The sequence below is a fragment of the Leptonotus elevatus genome, chromosome 13 (assembly GCF_054856555.1).
Source record: "Leptonotus elevatus isolate MCC_2025b chromosome 13, RoL_Lele_1.0, whole genome shotgun sequence".
Classification (NCBI taxonomy): Eukaryota; Metazoa; Chordata; class Actinopteri; order Syngnathiformes; family Syngnathidae; genus Leptonotus; species Leptonotus elevatus.
Window position 1 is genome coordinate 3,424,927 of NC_141251.1, and position 24,223 is coordinate 3,449,149.

Here is a 24,223-nt window from a genome sequence, read left to right on the forward strand (position 1 = left end):
CCCTGTATGTTGAGTATTACCTGGTATAGCCCCACTGCCTGCCCTCCTGTCTACTGCCACAAAGGTTCAAATGTCCAGTTTGTGTTTAAACGGATCCGGAGGCGCTGTAATTTAGAGGTTGTTGCGGACGCTGCATTGTTGAATTGTATTCCAATAATGCTGAGAGGCTGTTTTGTTTTGCCCTTACTGGAATCAGTCGTATTGCCAGAATGACCTCACAAGCGAGTCAACACCAACCGAACATGAAGTGAACATGCACGCTTCACTCCGCGGCCTCACGGTCACCCTGAAGATTGTAAACAGTCACAGACAGGCAAAGCAACGTTCACTCCACAGGAATGCGACTGGCATGCTGGTCCCATTCCTGCTCCTTTTTTGGGAAGTGTCCATATTTATAGCTGCGAGTATCAGGCCAAGCACCAGAAGAGGAACAGTGAAAGTGAGACCGGGGCAAAGGCGTCCAGCTTGGACCCGGCCCACGCGGCCGGCCCTGAAACCGGGGATTGGGAAGGCGGTTTGTTTTGCCGACAGAGTCTCCGCAGGCCCTCCCTTGCTCTGTCCTTCATTTCCTTCCCCCAAAGAGACTCCCTGACTCTGCCGCATAACAGGAAGAAGGTGAAAGGGAAGAACAGGGAGCCAAAATCAGAACCGGGTGAGAGGCTCACATGTGACGTTTTCTTTAAAGCCAGCTGTCAGGGCCAGCGGTTTTCCCTAAACTTGGACTCAGAAGCACCTTTTCTCGGGAGTTCCCTGGAAAACAAGCCCGACAACACATGCAGGGTGGACTCGGGATTTCTGCCTAACTGACTGGACCAGGCGGACATTTCTTTCCATTCTATATTCATGGACCTCTCCGAGCTGGAATATATCCGTTGTTTGGCTTCTTTAATGATTGCGTAAGGCTCCCGAAATGTAGCGCTTGAGTATGAAAAAGGCTGCCTGCATCTGTGTTGAGTGGTGACACTTTGGCTAAAGTATTTTAAGCAGCAGCATTTCCACCCCGTCATTATTATTATCATCTTTTTTGGCGTGTGTCGGTGTGTGTGCGCAGTTGTTTTTTTGCTGTCTTGCTGTAGGCCTCGCTTTTCTGCGAGGGAGGTCAGCCTCCTATTATTTGTCAGTTTTTCCCTTAGCCATGGCTCGTTCCTCCGCTTTATTCTTTCAATAGTCTCCGAAGACTCACTGTCCTTTTTTTACACCCTTGAAAATGAAATGGCTCGTCGCTGATTTTTTTTCTTTTTGGTGTGTTTGCATAGCGAGGAGGGAGATGGAATAGATTAGGATGTGCGCGCTGATATTTTAGAGCATTTGAAATGTGTACAGGCGTATTCATCGGCAGAAAATATGATAAATAGTTTGTTTTATGTGTGTGTGTGTGTGTGTGTGTGTGTGTGTGTGTGTGTGTGTGTGTGTGTGTGTGTGTGTGTGTGTGTGTGTGTGTGTGTGTGTGTGTGTGTGTGTGTGTGTGTGAACCTGCCTGAAAAACAAATTCCGACCTTCCTGTTTTGCATGGCACATCTCATCTTTCACAACAAACCATTTGCAACACACTTGAAAGTCAATGCACCATTTTCTGCACCCAACTCTTCAGAACGACATCCTTGGCGTGCCTCACAATAGTCTTAACTTTTTGTCGCAGACTTTGACAAGATGTCCAACGGGGAAAGCGCTCCCCGTCGGCAGGGACAGCGCCGTCGGCATCACCGCTGGAACGGACCCGAGCATTTCCACAATGATGGCAGGTTAGTGATTCAGTTAGTGTCCTTATGCCCGCAGGAGGAGAAAACTGAAGAAGTCGCGGACTGACTTTTTTCATACCTGGTTGGATTGTAGACAGGCCGGGGATAGAAAACCCCACTAAAGTGCATTTTCATACCATGAGACCAAGGAAATTTTGGAAAGGCAAACATTTTTGTGAACGCGAACGGACCCTGATAACATTTTTTACAACATTCGCTCAGTGAGATACGGGCTTTAAAGCAAAACTTAAGAACTTTCAGTTTTCATATATTATGGCGGCACCATATGGTCAAAAGCGGTAGTGTTTCTTCTGTTTTTATACAACTTCTAATATTCCGATTTTATGTTGCTTTTCGTTACTAAAAATGTTGTTCAACTTCCAACACTGTGCATAACCTGACTGTTTTGTCTCCCAGGGCACCGTTCTTCCACCACTACGACGGCCTCAAGTCCTCGAGGACGTCTTCACAGGCCGTCCCCGCCGAAGTGAGGCGAAACAGCCACGTGCCCGTGCCCGATGAGCTCTCGCTGGAACATATGAGCCAGGACTGCAGCTCGGTCAAGAGCCAGCTGCTCAGACTGAAAAACCTACTGCAGGTTCGACCCTCATTATTAGATACTCCCTCAGCTTTTTTATGCGGGTCTCGCGCCTTCCTTTGTGCTCGCATGCGTTTAAGTGTGAGTGTGAGGAAATCAATTACCGAGTCCATCTGTCTCAGTCGGAGGAATGAGAGGATGGTGCAAGCGCCAGAGCCAGATCAAAAGGAGGCTAGAAATGAATTCTGCTGTTGTTGAAAGGATGCCCTCACTGGCCACTTTATTAGCTACACCCTCCTTGGAAGGCTTTAGTCTGTGTTGCAATGATAGCGTCACTCAGTTGTTGCTGATTTTTTTTCCCCCCTGCACATCCATGGGGGGGGGATTCTCCCATTGCACTGCATTCCAAATGTGCTCTATTGGATTGTCATTTTGGGATTACATAAGCATTTGAGTTCAGCGTGTTAAAGAGATCATTTTTAGCTCGGAGCTCAAAGCATCTCAAATGTGTCGTCTTGAGGTGGATTGCAGTGTAAAAAAAAGGATGCTCAATTGGCACCCAAGCGGTTCAAAGCGACGAGAACAAAGACAACATTTCATACTCACTCAGAAAAAATTCTGATGAATACATGTTAATTTATCTACCAGATAAGTTCATCAGCATACTCATACAACATGGACCTCTAAACTACCTCTTGGCTAAAAGAAGAAGAAAAAAAAAATACAAATGCATTACTGGATTTATTCAAGCAGCTAGCTGACATTTATGCTTCCTTGTGAAATAAATGTGTTGAGTATACTCTGAGATTGCGCCATGGGTCTGTGTCACCGGCGCCCGGCAGTCCAAAGCCGGCGGGGTGTTATGTGCGAAGGAGTAAAATTATTCCACCTCACAACATTGCTCTTGAGGCGTGCCCTACGGCAACCGCCATTGATCGTGCTCACCGTGTACTTTGCGCCTTTCGGTGTGTACGTGTGTGTTTCCAGCTCGAGGATACGGACTCGCCAGCAGATGTTGCGGGGGAGATTGAAGGCAATACCAATACTGCATCCCAGGTAAGAAAAACAGGATTTTATTCAATTTCCCTCCCCGTGTAAGCTATATATTTCTGAACACGTGTGTGCGTCTGCAGTTTGAGGAGCTGCTGAAGGAGGTGCACAGGCTCCGAGAAGAACTCCGGAGTCGAGACAAGACCATTGTTCACCTCACTCTGCAGTGTCAGCAGCATCAGCGGGAACAAGTGGTAAGACGGGCGCTTTACATTCTTTCCCAACATTCATTCCCGGCAAATGCTCACTTTTGTTTCTCCATCCATCCATCCATTTTCTGTACCGCTTGTCCTCACAAGGGTCGCGGGGGTTGCTGGAGCCTATCCCAGCTGGCTTCGGGCAGTAGGCGGGGTACACCCTGAACTGGTTGCCAGCCAATCGCAGGGCACACAGAGACGAACTGTTTTTCATAAATATTTTTGTCCACACAAGTGGAAAACATTCACAGAAACACACCAAAGTTCCTCAAGCCACTTAAAGCCATTTAAAATGAAAAAAGTTAACCGCAGGGCTCTCCACTAACTTTTGCACTGGTAGCACTGGGGCGACCAACTTTTTCAGTTGGTCGCACCACACAGGTTTTGGTCGCACCTTTTTTTGGGGAGCTCCCGCATGACCGTATTTGCTGATGTATGGTTGTCCAAATTTGCATTGTGTAGTTTCAGATGATGTAAAGATATATGTATGTTTAAAAAAAAAAATGTTTCAGACGTTGAAATGTTGCAGTAATACAAAACACATATCACACAAAATGCAATTGAATGATGCTGACGACTGATGGCAGATGGTGCAAATCTCCACTACCCTGATAAAATAAAGAAACATTGCGCGAGCCTTTATTGCGGGTGGGCGCGGTCAAGACCACAAGTTGTCTCGCAGCCCACGACTGGCTACCAATAAACCTCTGTTCAGTTTGCTTTTAGCTCCATCTCCATCCTAACACTCATTAGTGTCTTGAAGAGAGTCCCTTGTTAGCCAAACAAGTGTATGGCCGTCTTGACATATTCAAATCTGCGTCCGCGTCCGCGTCCGCGTCCGCGTCCGCAAATACCAAAATGTCAAAGCCCAGGCCTCCCTCGCCGCCTCATGCGAGCGTTCCCAATTAGAGCGAGCACCTACACAGCTGGCTCTCCAGTCCCGCGCAATATTGCTACGCCCTCACCCTCAACAGGCGGATAGGAGGGTGGAATGGCATTATTGGATATGGAGGCTGACAGAATGAGTTAAAAGAAAAATATAGAAAATTCCCACTGTGCAGAATTCTGATTATCTTGTCTCCTGCATCAGATGAGAACATAGAAAAATATATTTTGCACAGGGCTACTTAAAATTGCCTGTCATCCCTTTTTGACCGAGTAGCTCGTCGTCATTTCTTGACACTGCAGCTGGCATTAACAACAAGCAGACACACATACTGATTTTTAACATCTTAAGTGATATTTAAAATGTAAGAACACCAACATATGAGGGGGGAAAAAAAATCGCAATTTGTGTTCTCATATTTGGTGCGTAACTCACAAAGTCTGTTATTTTATTTTATTTCTTTCCCTAAAGCAGAGTTGTCGAGTTGGCAGCTTTGCCACACAAGTTGTGAGATTTCACGCTAAACTCTTGAGCTCTCGCTACAAAGCATGATTTATCAGTTGGGAGTTGATTAATAAGGTATAGTTGGGCTAATAATTAGAGATAGGCGCCGGTATTGGGCATCGGGGATTTTTCAAAATCTGATTGCCGAGAAAAGGTAAAGCTAAAACCATTTTAATCTCAGGAAACAATTTATTGAAAATTTCACTTAACTTTATAAGAGATGCTGTTGACCCTGGGAACCATTTGTTTTCATTCGGCATTAAAACAAAGAAATGTCGAAAGTTTAAGATTTCATTTTTTCCATTTTTTCTTTTTTAGGAAAAAAACAGAGCTATGGTTTTTACTTCTTTAAGTGCCCATTTAACTTTTTAAGACGTACTGATAACCTTGGGAGCTCCCTGAACATTTTTATTTTATTTAAAATGAAGTATATTGTCTAAGATAAAAATAAAAATAAACTTCTACATTTTGAAAAGTTTGAGCACGACTCTCATTTTTGCCTCAGTTTTTCATCTTTAATGCTTTTTCAGTTTTGCTCCAATCAGCATTTTAATGTCATGACGTCATAGCTGCTAAGCCCTTTTTGTTGTGTGCACTTTCAACTGCTGTGTTTTTACCATTACAATAATAAAAATTGGCCTCAGCTTGGCATGCGAGTGCTTTGAAAAAGTAGCACACAGCTAAAAAGGAAATCGAATAAAGACATTCCAGGCTCTACATTATTTAATAGAAGAGTTTAGGTCAGCCTCATTGCACACACGGGTTGTTAGAACACAAAAAGACGCGTGCCTGCTTTCGCTAGTTTTGTGTTGCTCTTCTTAAAGATTATCGTTTGCCTCCTGAGCCGCACAGGCAATTATGGCTGAGCTTGCTTTTCCAATAATAGTAGTCCACATTCCTGTAATCCCTGGTAAACGTCGCTATCGTCTTCTCCCTCCTGGCCTTTTTCCAGCTCACTCGAGAGCGTCAGGTGCGGTGTCAGTGTCAACAGCAGAGGGCGCCCTCGCTTCTATGTCAGCCGGGTGACAAGCGACTGCAACGCCCCTGTGACAAGGCCACCCAGACCCATTGGAGACCCCCGAGTCACGCTGTGAGTCCACATAACATCCACACCCAGGTGCACGCTCTATACCGTTCTTTTTTTTTGTTTTCTTACCGAGTAAATGTGCGCCACTTACAAAGCAAACACACGGCCACGCGCAGGCTGGCGGTCATCTCTCCACGACATATCGCTGAGTCACTCATCATCTTCCTGTTTGGCGCAGCGCGCAAAGCTCGGACCTCCCGGCGGAGGACGCTTTATGAGCTTGTCAGCCGGCTTGTCACTCAGCCTCACACCTTTAATAGCCGGGGCGAGCTGCGAGGCCGCTGTTTGTGTTGTGGAGGGGGAGGAAAAAAATATGGAGGAGATGAACGGGACAAATAACAGACAGGAAGTTGAGGGGAAAGGATAACATAGCAGCAATGCTGCTACAACAACCCTAATTCGATTAGAAATCTTACTTCTCAAATTTTCAAACGGGCCTGTTACCTGTTGCAAATATGTAGCCCAGTAGGGATTTATGCCATCTGAGCTTGCCTTTTTTTTTTTTTCTTTAACCTCGTCGGAATTGAAAGTACTAAATGCTAGCATGCTAACACATAGAACGCCAACAACCTTCTTGGGCACACAATTTTTGTGTCTCAAATGTTTGCTGATGTGTACTGAGATCACGGATGGCTATATGATGGTCAATGCTGCCTCCTCGTCGTAGCTATGGCCACTGGCGGCCATCTTGCGTTGCCACTCGCGAAATGCATCTAAATTGAATACAGTACATTGATATTTCCGCTGCATTTTCAGGTTATTTTCTGTCTCCATGGCGAAAGTGCCACAGCGTGTGACATACAAACAATTCTGTAGGAAGTGCTACATGCACGTTTCATCGGTAAGAATGCTATCATAAATTAGCAAACCTCACCTCTGTAAGTCAATTCACGATACTGAGATACTGTAATTACTCCACTGATAACTGTGTTTTTAGCAAAAAATGAACACAAGTTGTCATTAATAGTGGCATCGTAAGATGGCTGTCCTCTGGCTTCTTCTGCAAGAGGCCAAATGTGAGTCCTGGACTGAGATAGGTAGAATGCTAACGTATAGCAACCTGAGTACAGAAAATAGAAGTTAAAGTACCACTGATTGTCACACCCACCTAAGTGGGGCAAAATTCTTTCTCCGCATTTGACCCATCCCCTGAGGGAGCGGTGAGCAGCAGCAAAAGCCGTGCTCGGGAATCATTTGGTGATCTAACCCCCCAATTCCAACCCTTAATGCTGAGTGTCAAGCGGGGAGGCAAATGGGTCCCATTTTTATAGTCTTTGGTATGAACCGACTGAACCCACAACCTCCCAGTCTCAGGGCGGAAACTCTACCACTAGTCACTGAACTGGATAGATCTATGAGGGTCATGTCATGTGGTTTAGTGATGTACCCGTTGTGATGATAACTGATCAAAAGCTAACATGCTATTGCTAACATATAGGAAGGTAGCAACAAAAGTACAGAAACCTCTTAAGATAACTGGATTTTACATGATACCATGTAGCAATGTGTTCTTTGCAAGGAGAAAGTCTAACATGCTAATGGATATATGCTATAAGATGGGCTACTCCGTTTTTTCCACCAGGATACATGCCCTTTCAAAAATCGGTGAGTTTTTTTTCGAGTATGCCGAGTAACCCAAAAATGCGATTTATCCGACGGAAGGATAACGATCAACAAAGCGATTCCAAGCGGGTTTTCGCACCGCCTGCTGCTCGGGCCTTAATAAACTGGAGTGGTTGAGCTCCCTAAGCACACTGTAGCCCCCCACCATGCACAACAGCGTGTGGTTTTGCTGTTGCCGCGGCAACCGGCAAGTCGAGCCCGCTTGTTCTCAATGGGGATCCTGATCACTTTTAGCAGCGTTAACAACAAAGTTTGAGGATAACATGAGCAAGTTTGGACTTCAATCATGATGAAAGTCCAAAATATCCGACCATCAGTTTTGTGTGAATGTTTTTGTTTTGGGGATTTGGAGTAAGTGTCAACCAAGCTGTATCTTTAGTGCTGAGCTGACAGCCAGGAGGTTTGCAGTGCACTTTTCGTGTCCTGAATTGACTCCAGCGGAATAAATCTAGACTTTGGGGTAGTGGATATCTGAAACTCTTTTTTTTTTTTTTTTGTTGGCAAAATTCTTTAAGCTACACGCGTTTCAAACATGGGATCAAGTGGCCTGTTTGTGTTGATTTTTTTTTTTTTTAATCTGCTGACATTTAAAGTTGCTGGAGTGGCCCGATGCCTTCTGGTGGTGTTATTGAGTGCAAAGCTGAATGGATCAGCTGAGGAACATTCTCACGTTAAAGGCCAGTAGCTTGTAAGGATTTTTACTACCCCGATGCTGATATTCGGCCGCCCCCAGGCAGGTAAAGTGGGCGACTGGCGCGGCCGGCTTGCGAAAATCTGGTTCGGACCCTGCCGCGAGATAAAATATCTGCGAATTTGCATGCCTTGCCTCTGATTTTCTCCGTCCTTATTCCGATATGACGATATCCGATTGCAATTTTTTTGCCCCGCCTCTTTCCCAGCGCATCAACGACCAGCGCAGTGAGAAAAAAAAAATCAAAGGATGCTCAATTAATTTACGAGCATTCCCATTATTTCTTCAAATTTTTGCCAACAAATCTCTATTAAACCCATTCCCATCTGGCCGCAGTCTTAATTTTCAGTCCAAATTTATGTTGGGTAAAAAAAAAACGCATGACGTTTGCGGGACAAACGGCGGGAACAGTTGTCACAGCAGGACGTGCTCGTCGAGTGGCGTTAACTGCCGTTTAAATGCCAATTGTAGGTGGAACCCCCCCCCCCCCCCCCCAATATTCTTGAATGGCTCCCAGAGGCAATCGTGAGCGGGTGGGACATGTTTTCTCTGCTTACTCAGATGCTCAGCAAACAAAACGGGAGACTGGTGGGATTTTCAGTCATTTGGGATGTAGCGCATTGTGCGGCGTCTAAATATAGTGTTAGACGCCAACGAGACACTTCCAATGAGATACACCGGCAAAATCTAATGAGCTCCGATGCGACGATTCTGCCTTTGTTAAGATCATAATGAAGAATTGTCAGACTGGCAGAGGTAGTCATTCATTCATTCACTCTACGGTTTGTTCATTGTTATGCTCGCAAACACACATCGCATCAAACACAGACACGCTTGTAACATTTTTGTTATACTTTTATTTAACACAATGTCGTGGCCAGTGACAGTATATAGTATTTAATACATGTAGTAATCGTTGGGTCTGATTTAGCCATGTGTAATGTTTACATGAACCATATGTCAGTGGTGACCTTTCGCTCTAATTGACACCTCAACGTAATTAATGTCTGGAAAGCAATTCATACAAGATAATAAAATGAGTTTAAATAAATGTGCAATTGCCTTTTGCTATGACATTTGACATTTTAGTGATCGTATGTAAATGAACAAAAATATTCATTCTGACCCATTTTTAGCTAATATAAATGTAATACAAAAATAAAGCAAAATACGCTATTGTAATAATAATTGAATGAATACAGCACTATTGTTAAAAATAAATGCATTGTGTGTGTGTCTGTTAGAGGAATGAACATCTCACCTTTTTAGCGATTAATTATACCAACCACAGATGAACAAAGGCAACACAATAGGCAGCCTTGGATTCATTTTCAAGCATCCTCTTGCTTTCTTTTCATCGCACTTTTCCACTTCTTCTTAACTCTTTGCTTCATTGAGTTTGATGTCACGGTGACACACGCACACACACATGAAATGGGAGTAAGATTATTCTGGAAGGACCGAGTTAAAAGGAGTTAGTGATTAGTGGAAGCTGGTGACGATGTTGAAAGAGCGCGCACCGAGGAGGCGGTTGCTGTCCTCCCAAATTCCTGATGTGATGCCAGATCACAGTCGCAACGCTCCCTTTCTTTGATTTAGAATTCCTGTCCCGCTTCATCAGCTTCCACCATTTGCTGGTGGGACTTGTAGGCTCAGCAGTGAGATGACATCTAATGAGCGGGCAGCTTCTCATGGTAGCACTGACCTGTTTAGCGAATGTACACCCTCTCGCCTCAGTCTTATTTGTTCCTCGGGAGCGGTCGCAAGGGGGCTGGATTTGAAGCAGTGCACCAGAAGTCGGAAAATATCAGGTTTGACCTTTGTGAAAATTTGCATTCCCGTGGGGAAGATTGCGCACATTGAATATAGAAGTTATGTTTGAAATTAGGGGTGTTAATTGTAATTAATCGCGTGACTTTAATAGTTAACTCGCGATTAATCGCAAATTTTAAATCTGTTCCAAATGAACAATCAAATATTTTTTCCCTAAGTTTTCATACTCTTGTTAACATAAAAGTAGAAAAATCATTCCATCATCGTCATCGTAATACAAATATGGCTGCATCTTTTGGTCATTGATAGAGTAATTTCATAATAATGAATAAAATTGAGGTAAAATTAACAATGTACTGTACTGTAAAAAATGAGTGATATTGATTTGTGTTGAGGTCATTAGATGGCGTAATTTAATTTGTAAGACTGTGACAGCTCAGTGTATTTTTCTTTTCATATTAAGAGCTATCTACTCTACTCTAGTAACTTGTGAAATTTGGCATATTTTTAAAAATTGTAAAATACAACTTGACTACACAAATATATGCGTTATTGCTGCTAAATTTTGACGTGGACGTGTCTGCTGCGTTACGACTGGATTTCCCCCAGTGAAGGCTTTCCAAGTAGTCATAAATCGTGCGTTAATTTTTTTTTGTGGCATTAAAGGAACTTTAAATTAACTCAAAATTAATACACTAACTTTGACACACCTATTAGAAATAAAAAAAAAAGATTGTCACAGTTGTCGGTCATTACATGGAATAAAGGCCCGATGCGTCACTACTTGCAGGGAGAGCAGCATGAACTTCCTGTGCCGGACCTTCTTGTTCTCGCCGCCAAAGCTTTTTGTTAATTAAAGCTTCCCGCTGAACAAGTTGTGTGTTCATTGACAAAAGTGAAGATTCCATCCGTCCTCCAACAGGACTCAGCAGGAGGAGCCGGCAACATGCGCGGGTCGGGAAGTCGATCCTTTTCCTTCCTTTACTTGAGAGAGTCGGATTTGTCGTGACGGCCGTATGGATGTCTCACTTTGCGTCTCCCCATGGGGGGGTGAGACGTCAAGTGATGAGAGAGCACATAATCCATACGTTCATTCTTTGGAATGATTATCTTGATTATCATATCCTGGTGGACTTTGGGTGAGCGGCGGGGGTACAGCCTGGACTCCTCACATGTCAATCAGCAGGATGACACTGCACACTACACAACCGCAACAGATGGATCAACGCGGCAAGTCTATTACTATCAGGAGATTTTTTTATTATCTGGTTTATCTGTATGATGTCAAATTGGTTGATAATTGGCGATAATTAACGGGCAATATTTCATTATCTGGTTTATCTGTGTGGGACGTCAAATTGGTCAATAATTGTTGCTAAATATCAGGCAATTTTTTTATTATCTGGTTTATCTGTGTGACGTCAAATTGGTCGATAATTGCCGATAATTATCGGCCGATTAAAAGAAAAAAGAGAAAAAAAAGAGATCTGGTTTATCTGTATTATGTTAAATTGGTCGATAATTGCCGCTAAATATCGGGCAATTTTTTAATTATCTGGTTTATCTGTGTGACATTGAATTGGTCGCTAATTGGCGATAATTATCGGACAATTTTTTAATTATCTGGTTTATCTGTATGACGTCAAATTGGTCGATAATTGCCGTTAATTGTCGGACAATTTTTTAATTATCTGGTTTATCTGTATGACATCGAATTGGTCGCTAATTGCCGCTAATTGTCGGGCAATTTTTTTATTATCCGGTTTATCTGTATGACGTCAAATTGGTAGATAATTGCAGATAACCATCGCCCACCGATATTATTGTGCATCCCTAGTTTTTTTATGCTGAGGGCAGCCAAAAAATGTAGGGTGGGCCGGAAATGGCCCGGGCTGTATTTTGGACACCACTGCGAGTCGATAGACATAAGTGATGGATGGAATATGTCTGCACTTGCTGGCTGAGCTTGTAAAAGCTGTCACGTCAGTTGACAGGTTGACAGGTGACACACATCTGAGAATGGAAGTCGACCTGTGTGTGAAGAGGTCGGAGGAAATTATTATATGTTTGTTTTCATTTTGTAGCTGTGGCGTGACACTTTATTATTTTTGCCTTTATGTGCCCATGTGCTTTGTCAGGCTTCACATGAGAGCCGCTTCTGCGTGTGCTTGTGTCCGGGTTCGTCATGCCTTTTTTGTCCTGTGTATTTTCTCTCTGCCTAGGGTGTGCTGCCCACCCCCTCGCTGCCCCCGTGGCAGGCACAGCACCAGGCCTTGACCTGTACCAGCATGCCCCAGCGCAGACAGAGTGAGTCACTAACACGCTTTCCTGCTTTTTTTTTTTGGCCATTTTTTTCATGGAACTACTTAATACTTATACCATTTAAAAGCCAAAAGTTATTTTCGGGTTGCATTACACACTGAAATTGTTTTGTGCGCAGCGCATTCCCCTTGTCCCCTAACACACTCCACGGTGGTCTGTCGCTTCTGTTCCACACTTACAGTTGTTCTGTAATGGAGCACGTTTGGGCTTTTTTCGCCAGCTGTTGGGTCCATAGCAGTGGTGTCAAAGTCCGGTCCTCGAGGGCCGGAGTCCTGCATGTTTTCGAGGTTTCCCCACGTTCAACACGGCTGATTCATATTCAAGCTGATCAGAAAGCTCCGCATGAACCTGATAATTATCCTCATTGAATCAGGTGTGTTGGAGTAGAGAAACCTTGAAAACATGCCGGACGGACTCAGGCCCTCGACGACCGGATCTTGACACGTGATCTATAGAAAAGAACAGAACATGGGTTGCACTTATGAACAATGCACTCAGCCATCAGTGAATCCAACGAGCTCTGTCGGATGACAAAGTGCTAAAGGAAAGCAGACAAAATAGGTGGCAGGAAATGAACGTGTGAGCAAGTAAAAGGGGAAAAAAAAGATGGAAGAAAAGCATAGAACCCACGCTGTGCTCTTTTAAATTCGAGAGGGAAGGTGAAATAAATGCGGCACATTGTTCGAACATCTCAGGTTATTTCAGCATCATCGAGTGCTCTTGAGATATTTTTTTTTATCAGCTTTTTTTGGGGGGGGGGACAAATGCATTAGTGCTGCATTCATTCTCACAACACCAGTGGGAGTGGAGTGTGCTCACAAGCAGGAGAAAAGCAGAGATGGGAAGTAACAAAGTACAAATACTTTGTTACTTTACTTGAGTAGTTTTTTCAGTACTTTATTTTTTTTTTTCCAGTACCTATTTTTTAGACTTCTTTTTACTTTGATCCGTTCCATTTTAACATGAGTATCTGTACTTTTTACTGGATACATTTTCAAAACAAGGTTTGTCCCAAATGGCAAATTCCATCTCTTTTGTGAGACCAACACTTCTTGATTGATCCATTGTGTTGATATATAAAGGCAAAATCAAAAATACAAAATGTTCAGTTCCACTAAAAGCTAAGGCTTGTACCCCCAAATTTTTTTTTAAATAATAATAATGCATCGGATTTATATATAACGCTTGTCTTGACACATTTAAAGACGCTTTACATCGACGATTCATACAGTACATTACATTTGCTTAAACTTGCCTCCTTTGTTGATCTATTATGTGACTTTCTCCTTCGCATGATGTAATCCTGTATTGCATTTGTTCCGATTTGCTCTTCAGTCTCTCTGCCGCTTCCTCGCTTCTTTCGGACTCCTTCATCTTCTAACGCCTCCTCTCCTCATCTTCCCCTCTTAACTCTGCCTGCCCACATATAATGACCGTGGCAAGGAGTGGAGCACCTAGTGCAGTACTTCACTGACCGGGCATGGTACAGTAGAACCTCTCTCTCTCTCTCCAACGTCTTAACCGTCAACCATGACTTTGAAGCATGCACTTCTTCATCTGCATGCATTTGCTTCGCTCACATTGGGGAGTGTTTTGAGTTCGGGAACGTTTTCTTGTCAATGTGTGCGGATGTTTGAAAACCGTTTTGCATTGTTTTTGTGCTTTATGTTTACATGAGGAGAAAGTATTGGGATGCCACTGCGCCTTCGGGAAGTGCAAAGGAAAGTAGGCGTAGATGAAGATGTGTGTCCCAAGACTTTTGTCCATATAGGGGGTCCTCACTTTACAACCAAACTCAAATTTGGAATGTAGTCTATCACTAACCAATGCTAACGTAGAACTAAAGTCATAATTGCAGTAAATATTTAATTGAAAAAAAAAAAAAATCTTCAGACGACCCCCTGTTAACGGTGCTTTTATTTCATTTCTTCCATGTCATCGAATGAAGTCAAACACCACATGCATGGTTTAATCTCCCCATGTGGGTTTTGCTGTGCATGTATGTGAAATTCTCCTGTTAGAACACTTTGATTGTGGCGTATTTCAAAGAAGAAGCGTGTCATCGGACATGACAAACTCACTAAAGCACAGGCCCGTGCTGTGCTCGAGCATCCAAATCACCATTTTCACAACCACGCTCAAGCGACGCGCCGGCCTCATCCAACTCGGAAATTGAGTGGTGCCATTTTAGCTACTTACGTCTGATAACGATGTGCTGCTGACGCTCCTCGTCATCCTCCTCCTGACGCCGACTAAACGGGGGAATGCTTATTCATGTGTTCAGTTTTGAGCAGCCGCGGGTCGTATTTCAGAAGAGAAAAGCAGCAGAGGAGATCGGTCACGGGGGTCATGGGAAGGTCGCCAGGTGGATCAAATAAGATGCAACGCCTGCAGTAAGATGTCCATTCAAACAGTAGTTTTGCAATGGGGTGAAACATTTCTGGGAAATTTACATGGGAAGTAAAAATTAGGAATTTTGTTGATATTTCAACATAGAAACTTTACATGGGATTTTTGGGGAATTAACTCGGAATTTAAGTTAGTTCAATGGAACGGTGTTATATTCAAGCACAAATGGAAATGTTTTGTTTTTCCATACATTTTTATTTTATCAAAAATGTTTGGTTCCATTTTGTATTATTATTTTTTAGGTTTCTTTTGTTGAATATGAAGTATTTTTTCATGTGCATGATAAAAGAAAAAAAAAGCTAACCAAGCTAACCGGCAATTTAGATTGAACACCAAAAGCCCATGACATTAATTGACAAAGACAAAAATAAGGGATATTTTTGCTATAATTATCATTAATTTTAGTTTCGGAAACGTAGGATGTCGTTTCAGTCTGTCATTTTTTAAGCACTCTTGTTTTTTTATTTTTATTTTTTTAATGAAAATGTTTGTTCAACTCTAATTTTAGGTTGTTTTTTTTTTGTTAATTGTAATCTTGGTCATAATCAGACATCCTTGCAAAATATTGTGAGAGGGACACAATATGACACTTCATTGTGATGCAGAGCAATTCCACATCACTCTAATCACAAGACTCATATTGCTAGATGTATACTTGTATGAAACTTTCAATCAAAACTGGCAATTGTTTCATTGTCTCATTTTATAACATCACACACATCTAACCAATCCAAGCAGTTTTGTTTCTTGCAGAAATAAAAAAAAATGAAATGCAGATGAGCATATAAGTAGACATTTTTCAACAGTGTGTACCAGGAGATGGTGCTGTGGTCTCGGACATCCAGAGCCAGCATGCAATCCGTGCTGCATAGAAACACAAGGCAAAAGCCTGACCAGCACAGAATCGCACACATCTTCACACATCCTAAATAAATGGCTGCGCTAAAACACACTTCATGTTGTTAATAGCTCTGGCTAGCTTCAGGCGGATTCAGACTCATAGCGTAAATAAAGCGGCCATGCCTTAAAGAATAGCCCTCAACACAACTAAGTAGGATTTCATCCTCGCAATGGGGGGGGGGGGCACGGGTCATCGGGGAGTTGCATTTATGCGCTGACAGATGAACACTGATGGTGCAATGTTGGCTTTTATTCTGACCCGAGCAGCTGCGCCATCGCCTCTTGTTGACTGGATTTATCCAACAACACTCCTCGGCTTCCTTCTCGGTTGCGAGAAGGTCAAAGTTACCTTACAGGTCCAAACGTCTAGTGGGAATGCGGCGGGCCAGCCGGGTCACAGGTCCAGCATTGTGCTTTGCGGGTTAATCATTGCAGCTCAGTTGAATTGTGTTGGCGGCTTACCATTATATTGTCAGTGACAAACAAACAAGCGGTTCAACCAGATCTGCGAAATAATGACAATATCAAGGTATGATTTGTTATACTAAGAATGGAAGTGACATTCGGGTTTTAGATCAAAATATGAATATGGGGCAAAAATTCAGAATTCCAGCTTTTCTTTCACGGTACAGTGGTACCTCGGAGTTTGAACATAATTGGTTCCTGCAAAGTGTTCAAAGTCTGAAATATTTTTTCCCATAGGAAATAATGTAAATGCAATTAATCTGTTCACAAGCTCCAAAAACAGAGAATTCCTATTTTAATTTCTATTAGTTTTTTACATTTACAGTACAGTACAGTATTTATAAAAAAAAAGAAGAAGAAAAAGCCTTACCTTTTTTGTTGTGGTGTGATGGCATCAGTGGAAGATAAATGCTATGTTAATGCTAGGCTTTAGTTCAGTGCTGAGTTTGTGTATTTTACATTAGGCATATTGTTAGCTACTAAGCGGTCCTTGCGTGCGTTGTTTAACGTCAGGCACGTTGTTGAACAGCTAAGTGGGGTCCTTGTGCCAGTCTTTACAGAAGTAGTCACGGTAGTTACAACGGCGCGATAATCTCTTTCCTAATTCCACTGTGGTTCGTAGCACTGTATGTTTTTCTTTGCTGCCACTGGTACTGTTGTCTTTCTTTGGGCCCATGGCGAAGAAAATTTTGCGTGGAAAAATCTAAATGCACTCGCGCGAGTATGAAGCACCTCCGGGAATATTCACGATCTGACTGGATATGAGCAGTGCATCGTCTCAACTACCGCAACGTGAGCATTCGGCATTGCTCGGCTTCGCTCGGCTACCCGTTTTCAAGGTACGTTCGGCTTAGCTTGCTTTGCTTGGGTGTTCAAAACTCCGAGGTTCCACTGTATTTACATGTAGATGTGTTCAACAACTCAGGACACAGCAGCTTTTGTTTGAACCCATCCACCTTTCAAGCAGTGATATTTTCGTTGACGAAAAAAAACCTCAATTCAGGAGGTAAAATGCATGCTCAATTGGGTTAAGATCTGGTGATTGACTTCTACTCATCATTTATGAGATACTGTACATGATATTCATTGGACATGTTACTTGGGTTATTTAGCAGGTAATACTGGAGCTCATTCAAATGTAATAAATGGGCACTTTGTTGTGCCTGCGCACAATGTCAATAGCCCTCCCATGGTGTGCTGTGGCTGTCCTGACATATTTTCCACTTAAAAAGTGGCTCAGCACTTTGTGTCACAGGCGCCTTTGCGCTCCTCCGAATTGGTCTGAAGCGACCCATCACCAAGCGCCTCAAAAGGCGTGAATCCAGCCGCTCGCACGGCAAGGTTATTCTTCCTCTTAAGTGCTGAATCAGGGCTTCCTCTGTGACTTTGTCTCTCTCTGGTTCCACGAATAGTTTGGTGACTGGCAGCGCAAACAAGCTGTGATGTTGGGAGCAAATAAACAAGTCAAAGAAACTGAGACTTTTTGATTCTGAATTTCCTTTTGCAGCTGCAAAAATACTCAAATGTCTTTGCGACATCAAGCATAAAAAAAAAGAAGAAGTCATTTCTGTAGTAGCATCAAAAAACATCTCCAAGTCTGCCTCATTATGCTGTTTCATAACTATACTATCCTCATTTTTTAATCCTTTGGATTTTTCTTTGCTCTTTCTGGCAGCTTCAAATACCTTTCAACCTCAGCGAGCGTTTGCGCCCGGGAAAACCAGTAAAACCTCTCCCCACCGAGGGCCGCAGTGACCAGACGAGGGATGCGGGGGCCTGCTTTGACGCCGACGCTCCCCTTGACGGCCCCGCGTCAGATGTGTCCGCCCCAGCAGACCGGCTGCAGCTGAGTCACCGCAAGCGGCGGGACCCCGCGGCCGCGTCGCATAACCCGGTCGCCGCCGCGTCTCCTTACCGCGAGGGCACGTCACTTCCTGCCGTCAAGCCGCTCAGACAGTCGCCCTCCTCGAAGCCGTTGGCCAGCAGGAGTAGGCAGCTGCCCCCGCCGTCCAGAGGCCTTCCTTGCTTTAGCACCGGCCCCCGGCAGCAACACCCCGGCCCGTGTCGCACCTCGCTGCTCCGGCCTCGCGGGGTCTCGGAACCCCCCGGCGGTCCTCGGGGTGGCGCCAACCCGGAGATCGCCAGCCGGGGATCGCTCAGGGAGACAGCCAAGATGGCCACCCCTTCGGGTCGTTCGTGTCTCCCCAAGCCAAAGATTCCCGAACCAAAATAGAAGAGGCTGCGCCACTGTGGACTGACGACGTGCAGCTGTGTTTAGAATATGTAGCAAGATGACCAACTCAACTCCACAGCCTGTAAGTCTGTATACGTGTCACTTTTACCAACGGTCAGCACAGGGGTGGGCCAAGTACGATGCTGTTCTTTTATGTATTGTATTTATTATTTTTTTTAATTTATTTCTCATGAAATAATTGGTTAATTGATAGATTGTACATACATCTCCATAGAAGAAGATTTTCATATACATTTATGTATTTATTTAATTATAAAATCAGTTAACTAAGTAACAGTATTCAAGGGGGATTTGGGACGAGCCCTGCCGCAAATAGTGTAAAACACAAATAATTGAACCCTCCACTCCTGAAATTGTTGTAATTGCCTAAAAGTTTACACATTACTATTCCCCAAAGTTTGAGTCTGAAATACTTTAATATTATTCTAAACTCATCTTACAACATTAGCCTTAAACTTAAATGGCTTGCAGATGACTTGAGTCGGGAAAAATGCTCCGGAAGTGCACATGTGCATGCATATACGCAAAGACCTTGACACTACGTTCCTTTTAGCATGGGCTTTGGCGCCATCTTGTGGCAGCTTAGTAGCATTATTTAAAAAAAACACGGTATGAATTTTTAGTGAATAGCTGAGGATGGTTTCCACAGAAACTTTACTGTAATTCTAAATAAATAAATAAAATGAAACTAGCTTTAATTATGAATTTAGTGTTAAAATAAACGATTTTATATCCATTTTAAACATAGGCCCAAGTATTTTTTTTAATTTCACCTCCCACTTCTAATCTACCTTTTCTAAAAAATCAAATATGGGCCTTAAGCACAAAAACTTGCTTTCTCTGTCCCATTCGCAAAAGTCACTTTGAGTCCCTTCTGCCGTCTAACTCGCTCACTCAATTCACAACGAAACACAATATTGCTTGCCCTCCCGCGGCCACGCCCTCCGACCCACGGCGGCGCAGCGTTTTAAAGGTGGCGCAGACGCGACCTTTTACAGTGTCGCTGAAGGGCCCCGGGGCGGTGGAGCGTGGAGGCTCAAAACAAGTTGTGCTGGAGAAAGTGAGTCATGGCATAAAAGGTGGATTAGGTGCGAGAGACAAAAGCCGCCTCGCAAAAAAGAGCGCAGAGTGCAAGACAGCAGCACTCTAAAGTCACTAATGAGATCCAATACAAGACCTGTTCTGCTTCACAAAGACATCTATCCATCCGTTTTGTATAGCCCTTGTCCTCATTAGGGAGGCGGCTGAGCTGGATTCTGTCCCAGCTGACATCCCGTACTGGTCGCCAGTCAACCGCAAGGCACAAACAACCCTTCACAACAGTGCAAAGCTGTTTGAGGGCTTGTTTGTTTATGTTTTTTTTTTAAAGGTATCCTTGATATCCGTTTGAAGGTCCATGTACTAATCAATAGGGCTGCAGATATCGAATATTTTAGTATTTGGGTAGCCTACTTAAAATTCTACTGATTGAGTATTCAGTTGGGTAAAATATATTTTTGCTTGGTTAACTCTTTGACTGCCATAAACGTTATAAAACGTTTAGCATAAACCTAGGGAAGGGCGCCGAGGACGTTAAAAGACGTCCCCTATGTTTTTTTTTTTTTTTTTCAAAAACGGGTGCAGGAAAGCCTTGGGCAGCTGTGCTGAAAGAATCAGGCTGATCTGATTAGTCAAAGACTCGTTTTGGCCCCTAGAGGGCAGCGATGACTCTCTTTGCACAAGGTTGGATGGGCCGCCCACCGTGGGCGTCAGTAGAAGACGTGAGGCGGAGCTAGAGTGTTGAGGAGACAATGGCTGATCCAAGCCACAATGGCTTGACCAAGCAACCGGTTACAAGCAGCTCAGCTTGAGCATTTTTTTCAAAGACGGAAAGCATCAATCAATACTAAAAAGCGCATTGATGTCAACGATGATGATGACAACGAGCTCTACGCCAAAGTTGGAAGCTTTGGCCTGTTACTATCACGTAGTAAGCCTCACCGGCTACGCGCGGCTAGCGCTGCTAAGGCCGGAAAACGCGCACAATAGCCGGCCGGGTACTTCTGCACAAGCGGACATTCGATCGGGCGATGGAGAGTTGGCATCGACCAATGCAGATTGATGTCAACGATGATGATGACAACGAGCTCTACGCCAAAGTTGGAAGCCTGGACGTGTTTACGATCACGTTGTAAGCCTCACCGGCTACGCGCGGCTAGCGCGGCTAGCGCGGCTAGCGCTGCTAAGGCCGGAAAACGCGCACAATAGCCGGCCGGGTACTTCTGCACAAGCGGACATTCGATCGGGCGATGGAGAGTTGGCATCGACCAATGCAGATTGATGATGATGATGATGATGACTGCGAGTTTGACGCCAAAGTTGGAAGCCTGGACGTGTTTACGATCACGTTGTAAGCCTCACCGGCTACGCGCGGCTAGCGCGGCTAGCGCTGCTAAGGCCGGAAAACGCGGAGCTGCACAAGCGGACATTCGATCGGACAATGAAGAGTACCCCGAGTCCAATGCATATTCATCGGAGGAGCGGGTACAGTCTGATCACGGAGAAGACACTGTTTCTGGACTACGATGCCACCATGAATGGACTGGATAAAATGGATCATGCAAATGCTGTTGCGTCTTCTTGCACGCAGGAGAGTGTTACACAAAGAAAAACTGTCGTTGAAACATCCACATATTTGTAAATAGCACCACAGTTGCACACATTTGTAAATAGTTTGCCAAATTGTTGTCAAATTGTTACACTGTTGAATGTAAATAAACGTATTTTGCTATCAAAAAACACTTTTTCATTCTTGGTGGTAGTGTTTTATAGAAGTAAAGCACTATTTAGGTGTTTGTGGCATCATTCATGGACAAAAAGAAGTGTCAAATTCACTAGAATGCATGAAATAATATCGTTTCACTAAAAGCTTGATTTCTCCGTATTTGAGTTCAAAACAAGCGAAATCGGATGCAACTAACCATTTTCTATTGTTGATTACTAAAGAACGGAATAAGGTAGAAACAAACTCTTTTTTTCTGATGAAAGATGAAAGTCCAATCTTTCATTTGGTAGTACGTGTGTTTCCATAGTCCAAACAGAACATTTTCTGTGGACCTTGAAAATCAGTCAAAATGCTTAAATCGGCTGGCACTGGCGGCATCCCTTTTCTGAAAACGTCTGGCAGTCAAAGAGTTAAAGGGAAAGTTTGTAGAATATCAATTAATCAGCAAAGTCCACCCGTTTTTATCCATCACAGGGGGCGGCCATTTTGCTACTTAGCTGTCGACTGGAAATGACATCGCAGTGGCTCAAGCATCGACCAATCACGGCTCACTTGTTTTCTAAGGATGAACCGTGATTGGGTATTACCTAAACCCTGTATAGTATAAATTATAGACTGAGCCTTTGAAAAGTAGTCGGACGGCATTTGTTTCTGCTAGCGGCTAGCCACTAGTACAGTCGCTGAGACAAGGTAAGCCAACCACAACAATGATTGCCGGAACTTCAAAATAAAAGCTTATGAAGGGCCTTGCATTAATGTCCATGTATAATTTGGAAGGCTTTTATTTTTGAAGTTGGCCTTTGTTGTACTCGTGCGCATCAAGGATAACAAATAAACACTCAAACCGTTTCGCCCCAAGCCATTTGAGTGCGCGCGTGTGCCTAATATTTTGGACTGTTACTGTTGTGACAACCAGCCAACAAATGTTTAATTTACAATCATGCAAATATCAGGCCTTCCTTGAGGTGTTTGCCTCTCGCTCTCTCCTCCGTCTGTCCACTTAAAGCCGACACTTTTTGTTTTTAAAATGAACTTTATCTCCCCTTTCTTTTCTTTTTTTTTTTTGTACTGTCAAACGCTCGCTAGCACGTCCCCGCATGGCGAGCAGCGGTGTGTTAAGAAGAGCCACTGACAGGGACTCTGCTCTCTTCACTGTCGGGGGCCGCGTGACCGCTCGCCTCTGGCAGGGACCGCTCGACTGCGTCCCCTCCGCATAGACACACACACACACACACACACACACACACACACACACACAAACGCACGCAGGCACTATGACACAAGTAGAACAGACGTGAAAGGAACGCACACATAATACACGGCAACACAGATGGATACAATGGAACCTCTAAAGCCGAACACATTATGTTCGTTGGTTCCAATGCAGGGTTTACCGACCACAGATTTTTTTTTTTGTGGCCGACACTTAAGTCAACTCACTGTTGACGTCGTTCATTGTTTTCCGAGTCGGCACAGCTTCAAAGTTACACGAGCTCACGCAGTCGTATTCAGACACGCCCTCAAAATCACGATATAAATAGAAGGTCATTTGGTGAATTCGCTGAAAACTGAGGTGAGGATTTAGGATGTTTAGCGGCTAACGTTAGCATGTGCCTTTACAGATTGATGCGTAATAGCACTTGTACTTTTATTACTTTTTAGGAGAGACTTTAATATTTTGCAAGTAACCGTCTCCTTTTTTTAGTCAAATATTTTCAATGCTTAAGGCACTAATGCTTGTTTTCTGCGAAGCGTCTTGTGCGGTGCAAAAACGTGATCGCCGATGAATCAACCTTAAGCGCTAACCATCATTTGCGAAGTGCTTAAGTCAACGAGTCGGTTCAACCCCAAATTCATGCTCACATTTATGAACAATTTTGTCACGTAATAACAATGGATGACTAAATAGTTTGTTCGACTTTTGTTCAATTAATAAATAAAAAAAAAACGGGGGGGGCGGTTGTTTGGTAACAAAATAAATGCTTGCAGTATCTCAAGGTTTTGTGAATGTGAAAGACAATTCGCAATTTTGCTAATTAAGTAGACACACAGGATTTGCTTTAGTGCGCCATATAAAATGATGCGGCGGGCCCCCGGGTGTGATATATATTTTCATTTTTGCGACTTTCATCCATTTTCTATACCACTTATCCTGTTAACGGTTGTGGAGAGCTGAAGACGATCCCAGCTGCATTTGGAGGCAGACGACACCCCCGGCCATTGCAGGGACAGACAAACATTTAACGCCGTCGCTGCGTCGGACGTGAACTGCTACATCATCAGTAACTTTTTTTTTTTTAGTCGACTTTCCCTCGAATATTAAGGTCAAATTCCAAATTATGGTCATTTGAATTTGCTTCCAGTGAAATAAACAGAATGGGAGGGTTTATGTTCCGCGGATCCATCAAGCAGCTGCTGGCTGTTTCAGCTGTGTGCCAAACCGACCAAACAAACCCAACGCGGAAAGCCAAAAACAAACAAAATGCAGGCTGACGCAACGGGAGAGCCAGAGAGCGAACCGTAAACGTCAAAGGCGCCCGTGAAGCTGAAGTGGGGGGGGGGGGGGGGGGGTGTAGTGGCCAGTGTGTGAGAGGACGAGCGTGAGGTGGAATATGTTTGTTTGGACCCGACGTGTTCCAGGGGGGGGGGGGGGGGTGTCAGGCCCCCCCCCCGCCCTAACACTTCACCCCTCTCAGCCGTGTCACTCAACGCTCGCTAATGCCCATCCAGAAATCAATGCGGTGTGTTTGTGTGTGTCAAGGATGCGTCTGCCCACAGGACGGGAAGGCAAACACGGCACCCGGCAAAAAAAAAAAGCAGGGCCAGCGCCGTCCTTCTGCTCACAGCGCGCCGCTGGAAAGCCCTAATCTCCAAATCAATGGCCGCTCTCAGTTTAAAAGTGCAGCCAATCAGTCTCGCTCCCGCCGAAAGCACACAGCCTGAAAACACTGCGGCACCGTCGATCAATTCCCACGCGGGGCGGAACTTGGTTAACTCCTGTTTTTGGGGCAGTTTTTTTTT

General features: G+C 44.0%; 1 protein-coding gene across 10 annotated transcripts in view; it reads left to right on the plus strand.

Moving 5' to 3' along the window:
* Positions 1-23,752, plus strand: part of ccser2a (coiled-coil serine-rich protein 2a) — a 37,542-nt gene extending 13,790 nt beyond the window's left edge. For 2 of the 10 annotated variants that reach the window (XM_086093047.1, XM_086093048.1), the window contains exons 5-10: positions 1,640-1,742; positions 2,157-2,337; positions 3,265-3,333; positions 3,411-3,521; positions 5,867-6,031; positions 17,860-23,752. In XM_086093047.1, coding sequence (XP_085949173.1) covers positions 1,640-1,742; positions 2,157-2,337; positions 3,265-3,333; positions 3,411-3,521; positions 5,867-6,031; positions 17,860-18,417 — 1,187 coding nt within the window. In that variant the 3' untranslated portion in view covers positions 18,418-23,752. Of the gene's footprint in view, positions 1-1,639; positions 1,743-2,156; positions 2,338-3,264; positions 3,334-3,410; positions 3,522-3,626; positions 5,155-5,866; positions 6,032-12,310; positions 12,396-13,745; positions 13,894-17,859 lie in introns of those variants that run through there. The other 8 variants (XM_086093051.1, XM_086093057.1, XM_086093052.1 and 5 more) reach the window with 8 other exon arrangements.
* Positions 23,753-24,223: the final 471 nt, after the last annotated feature.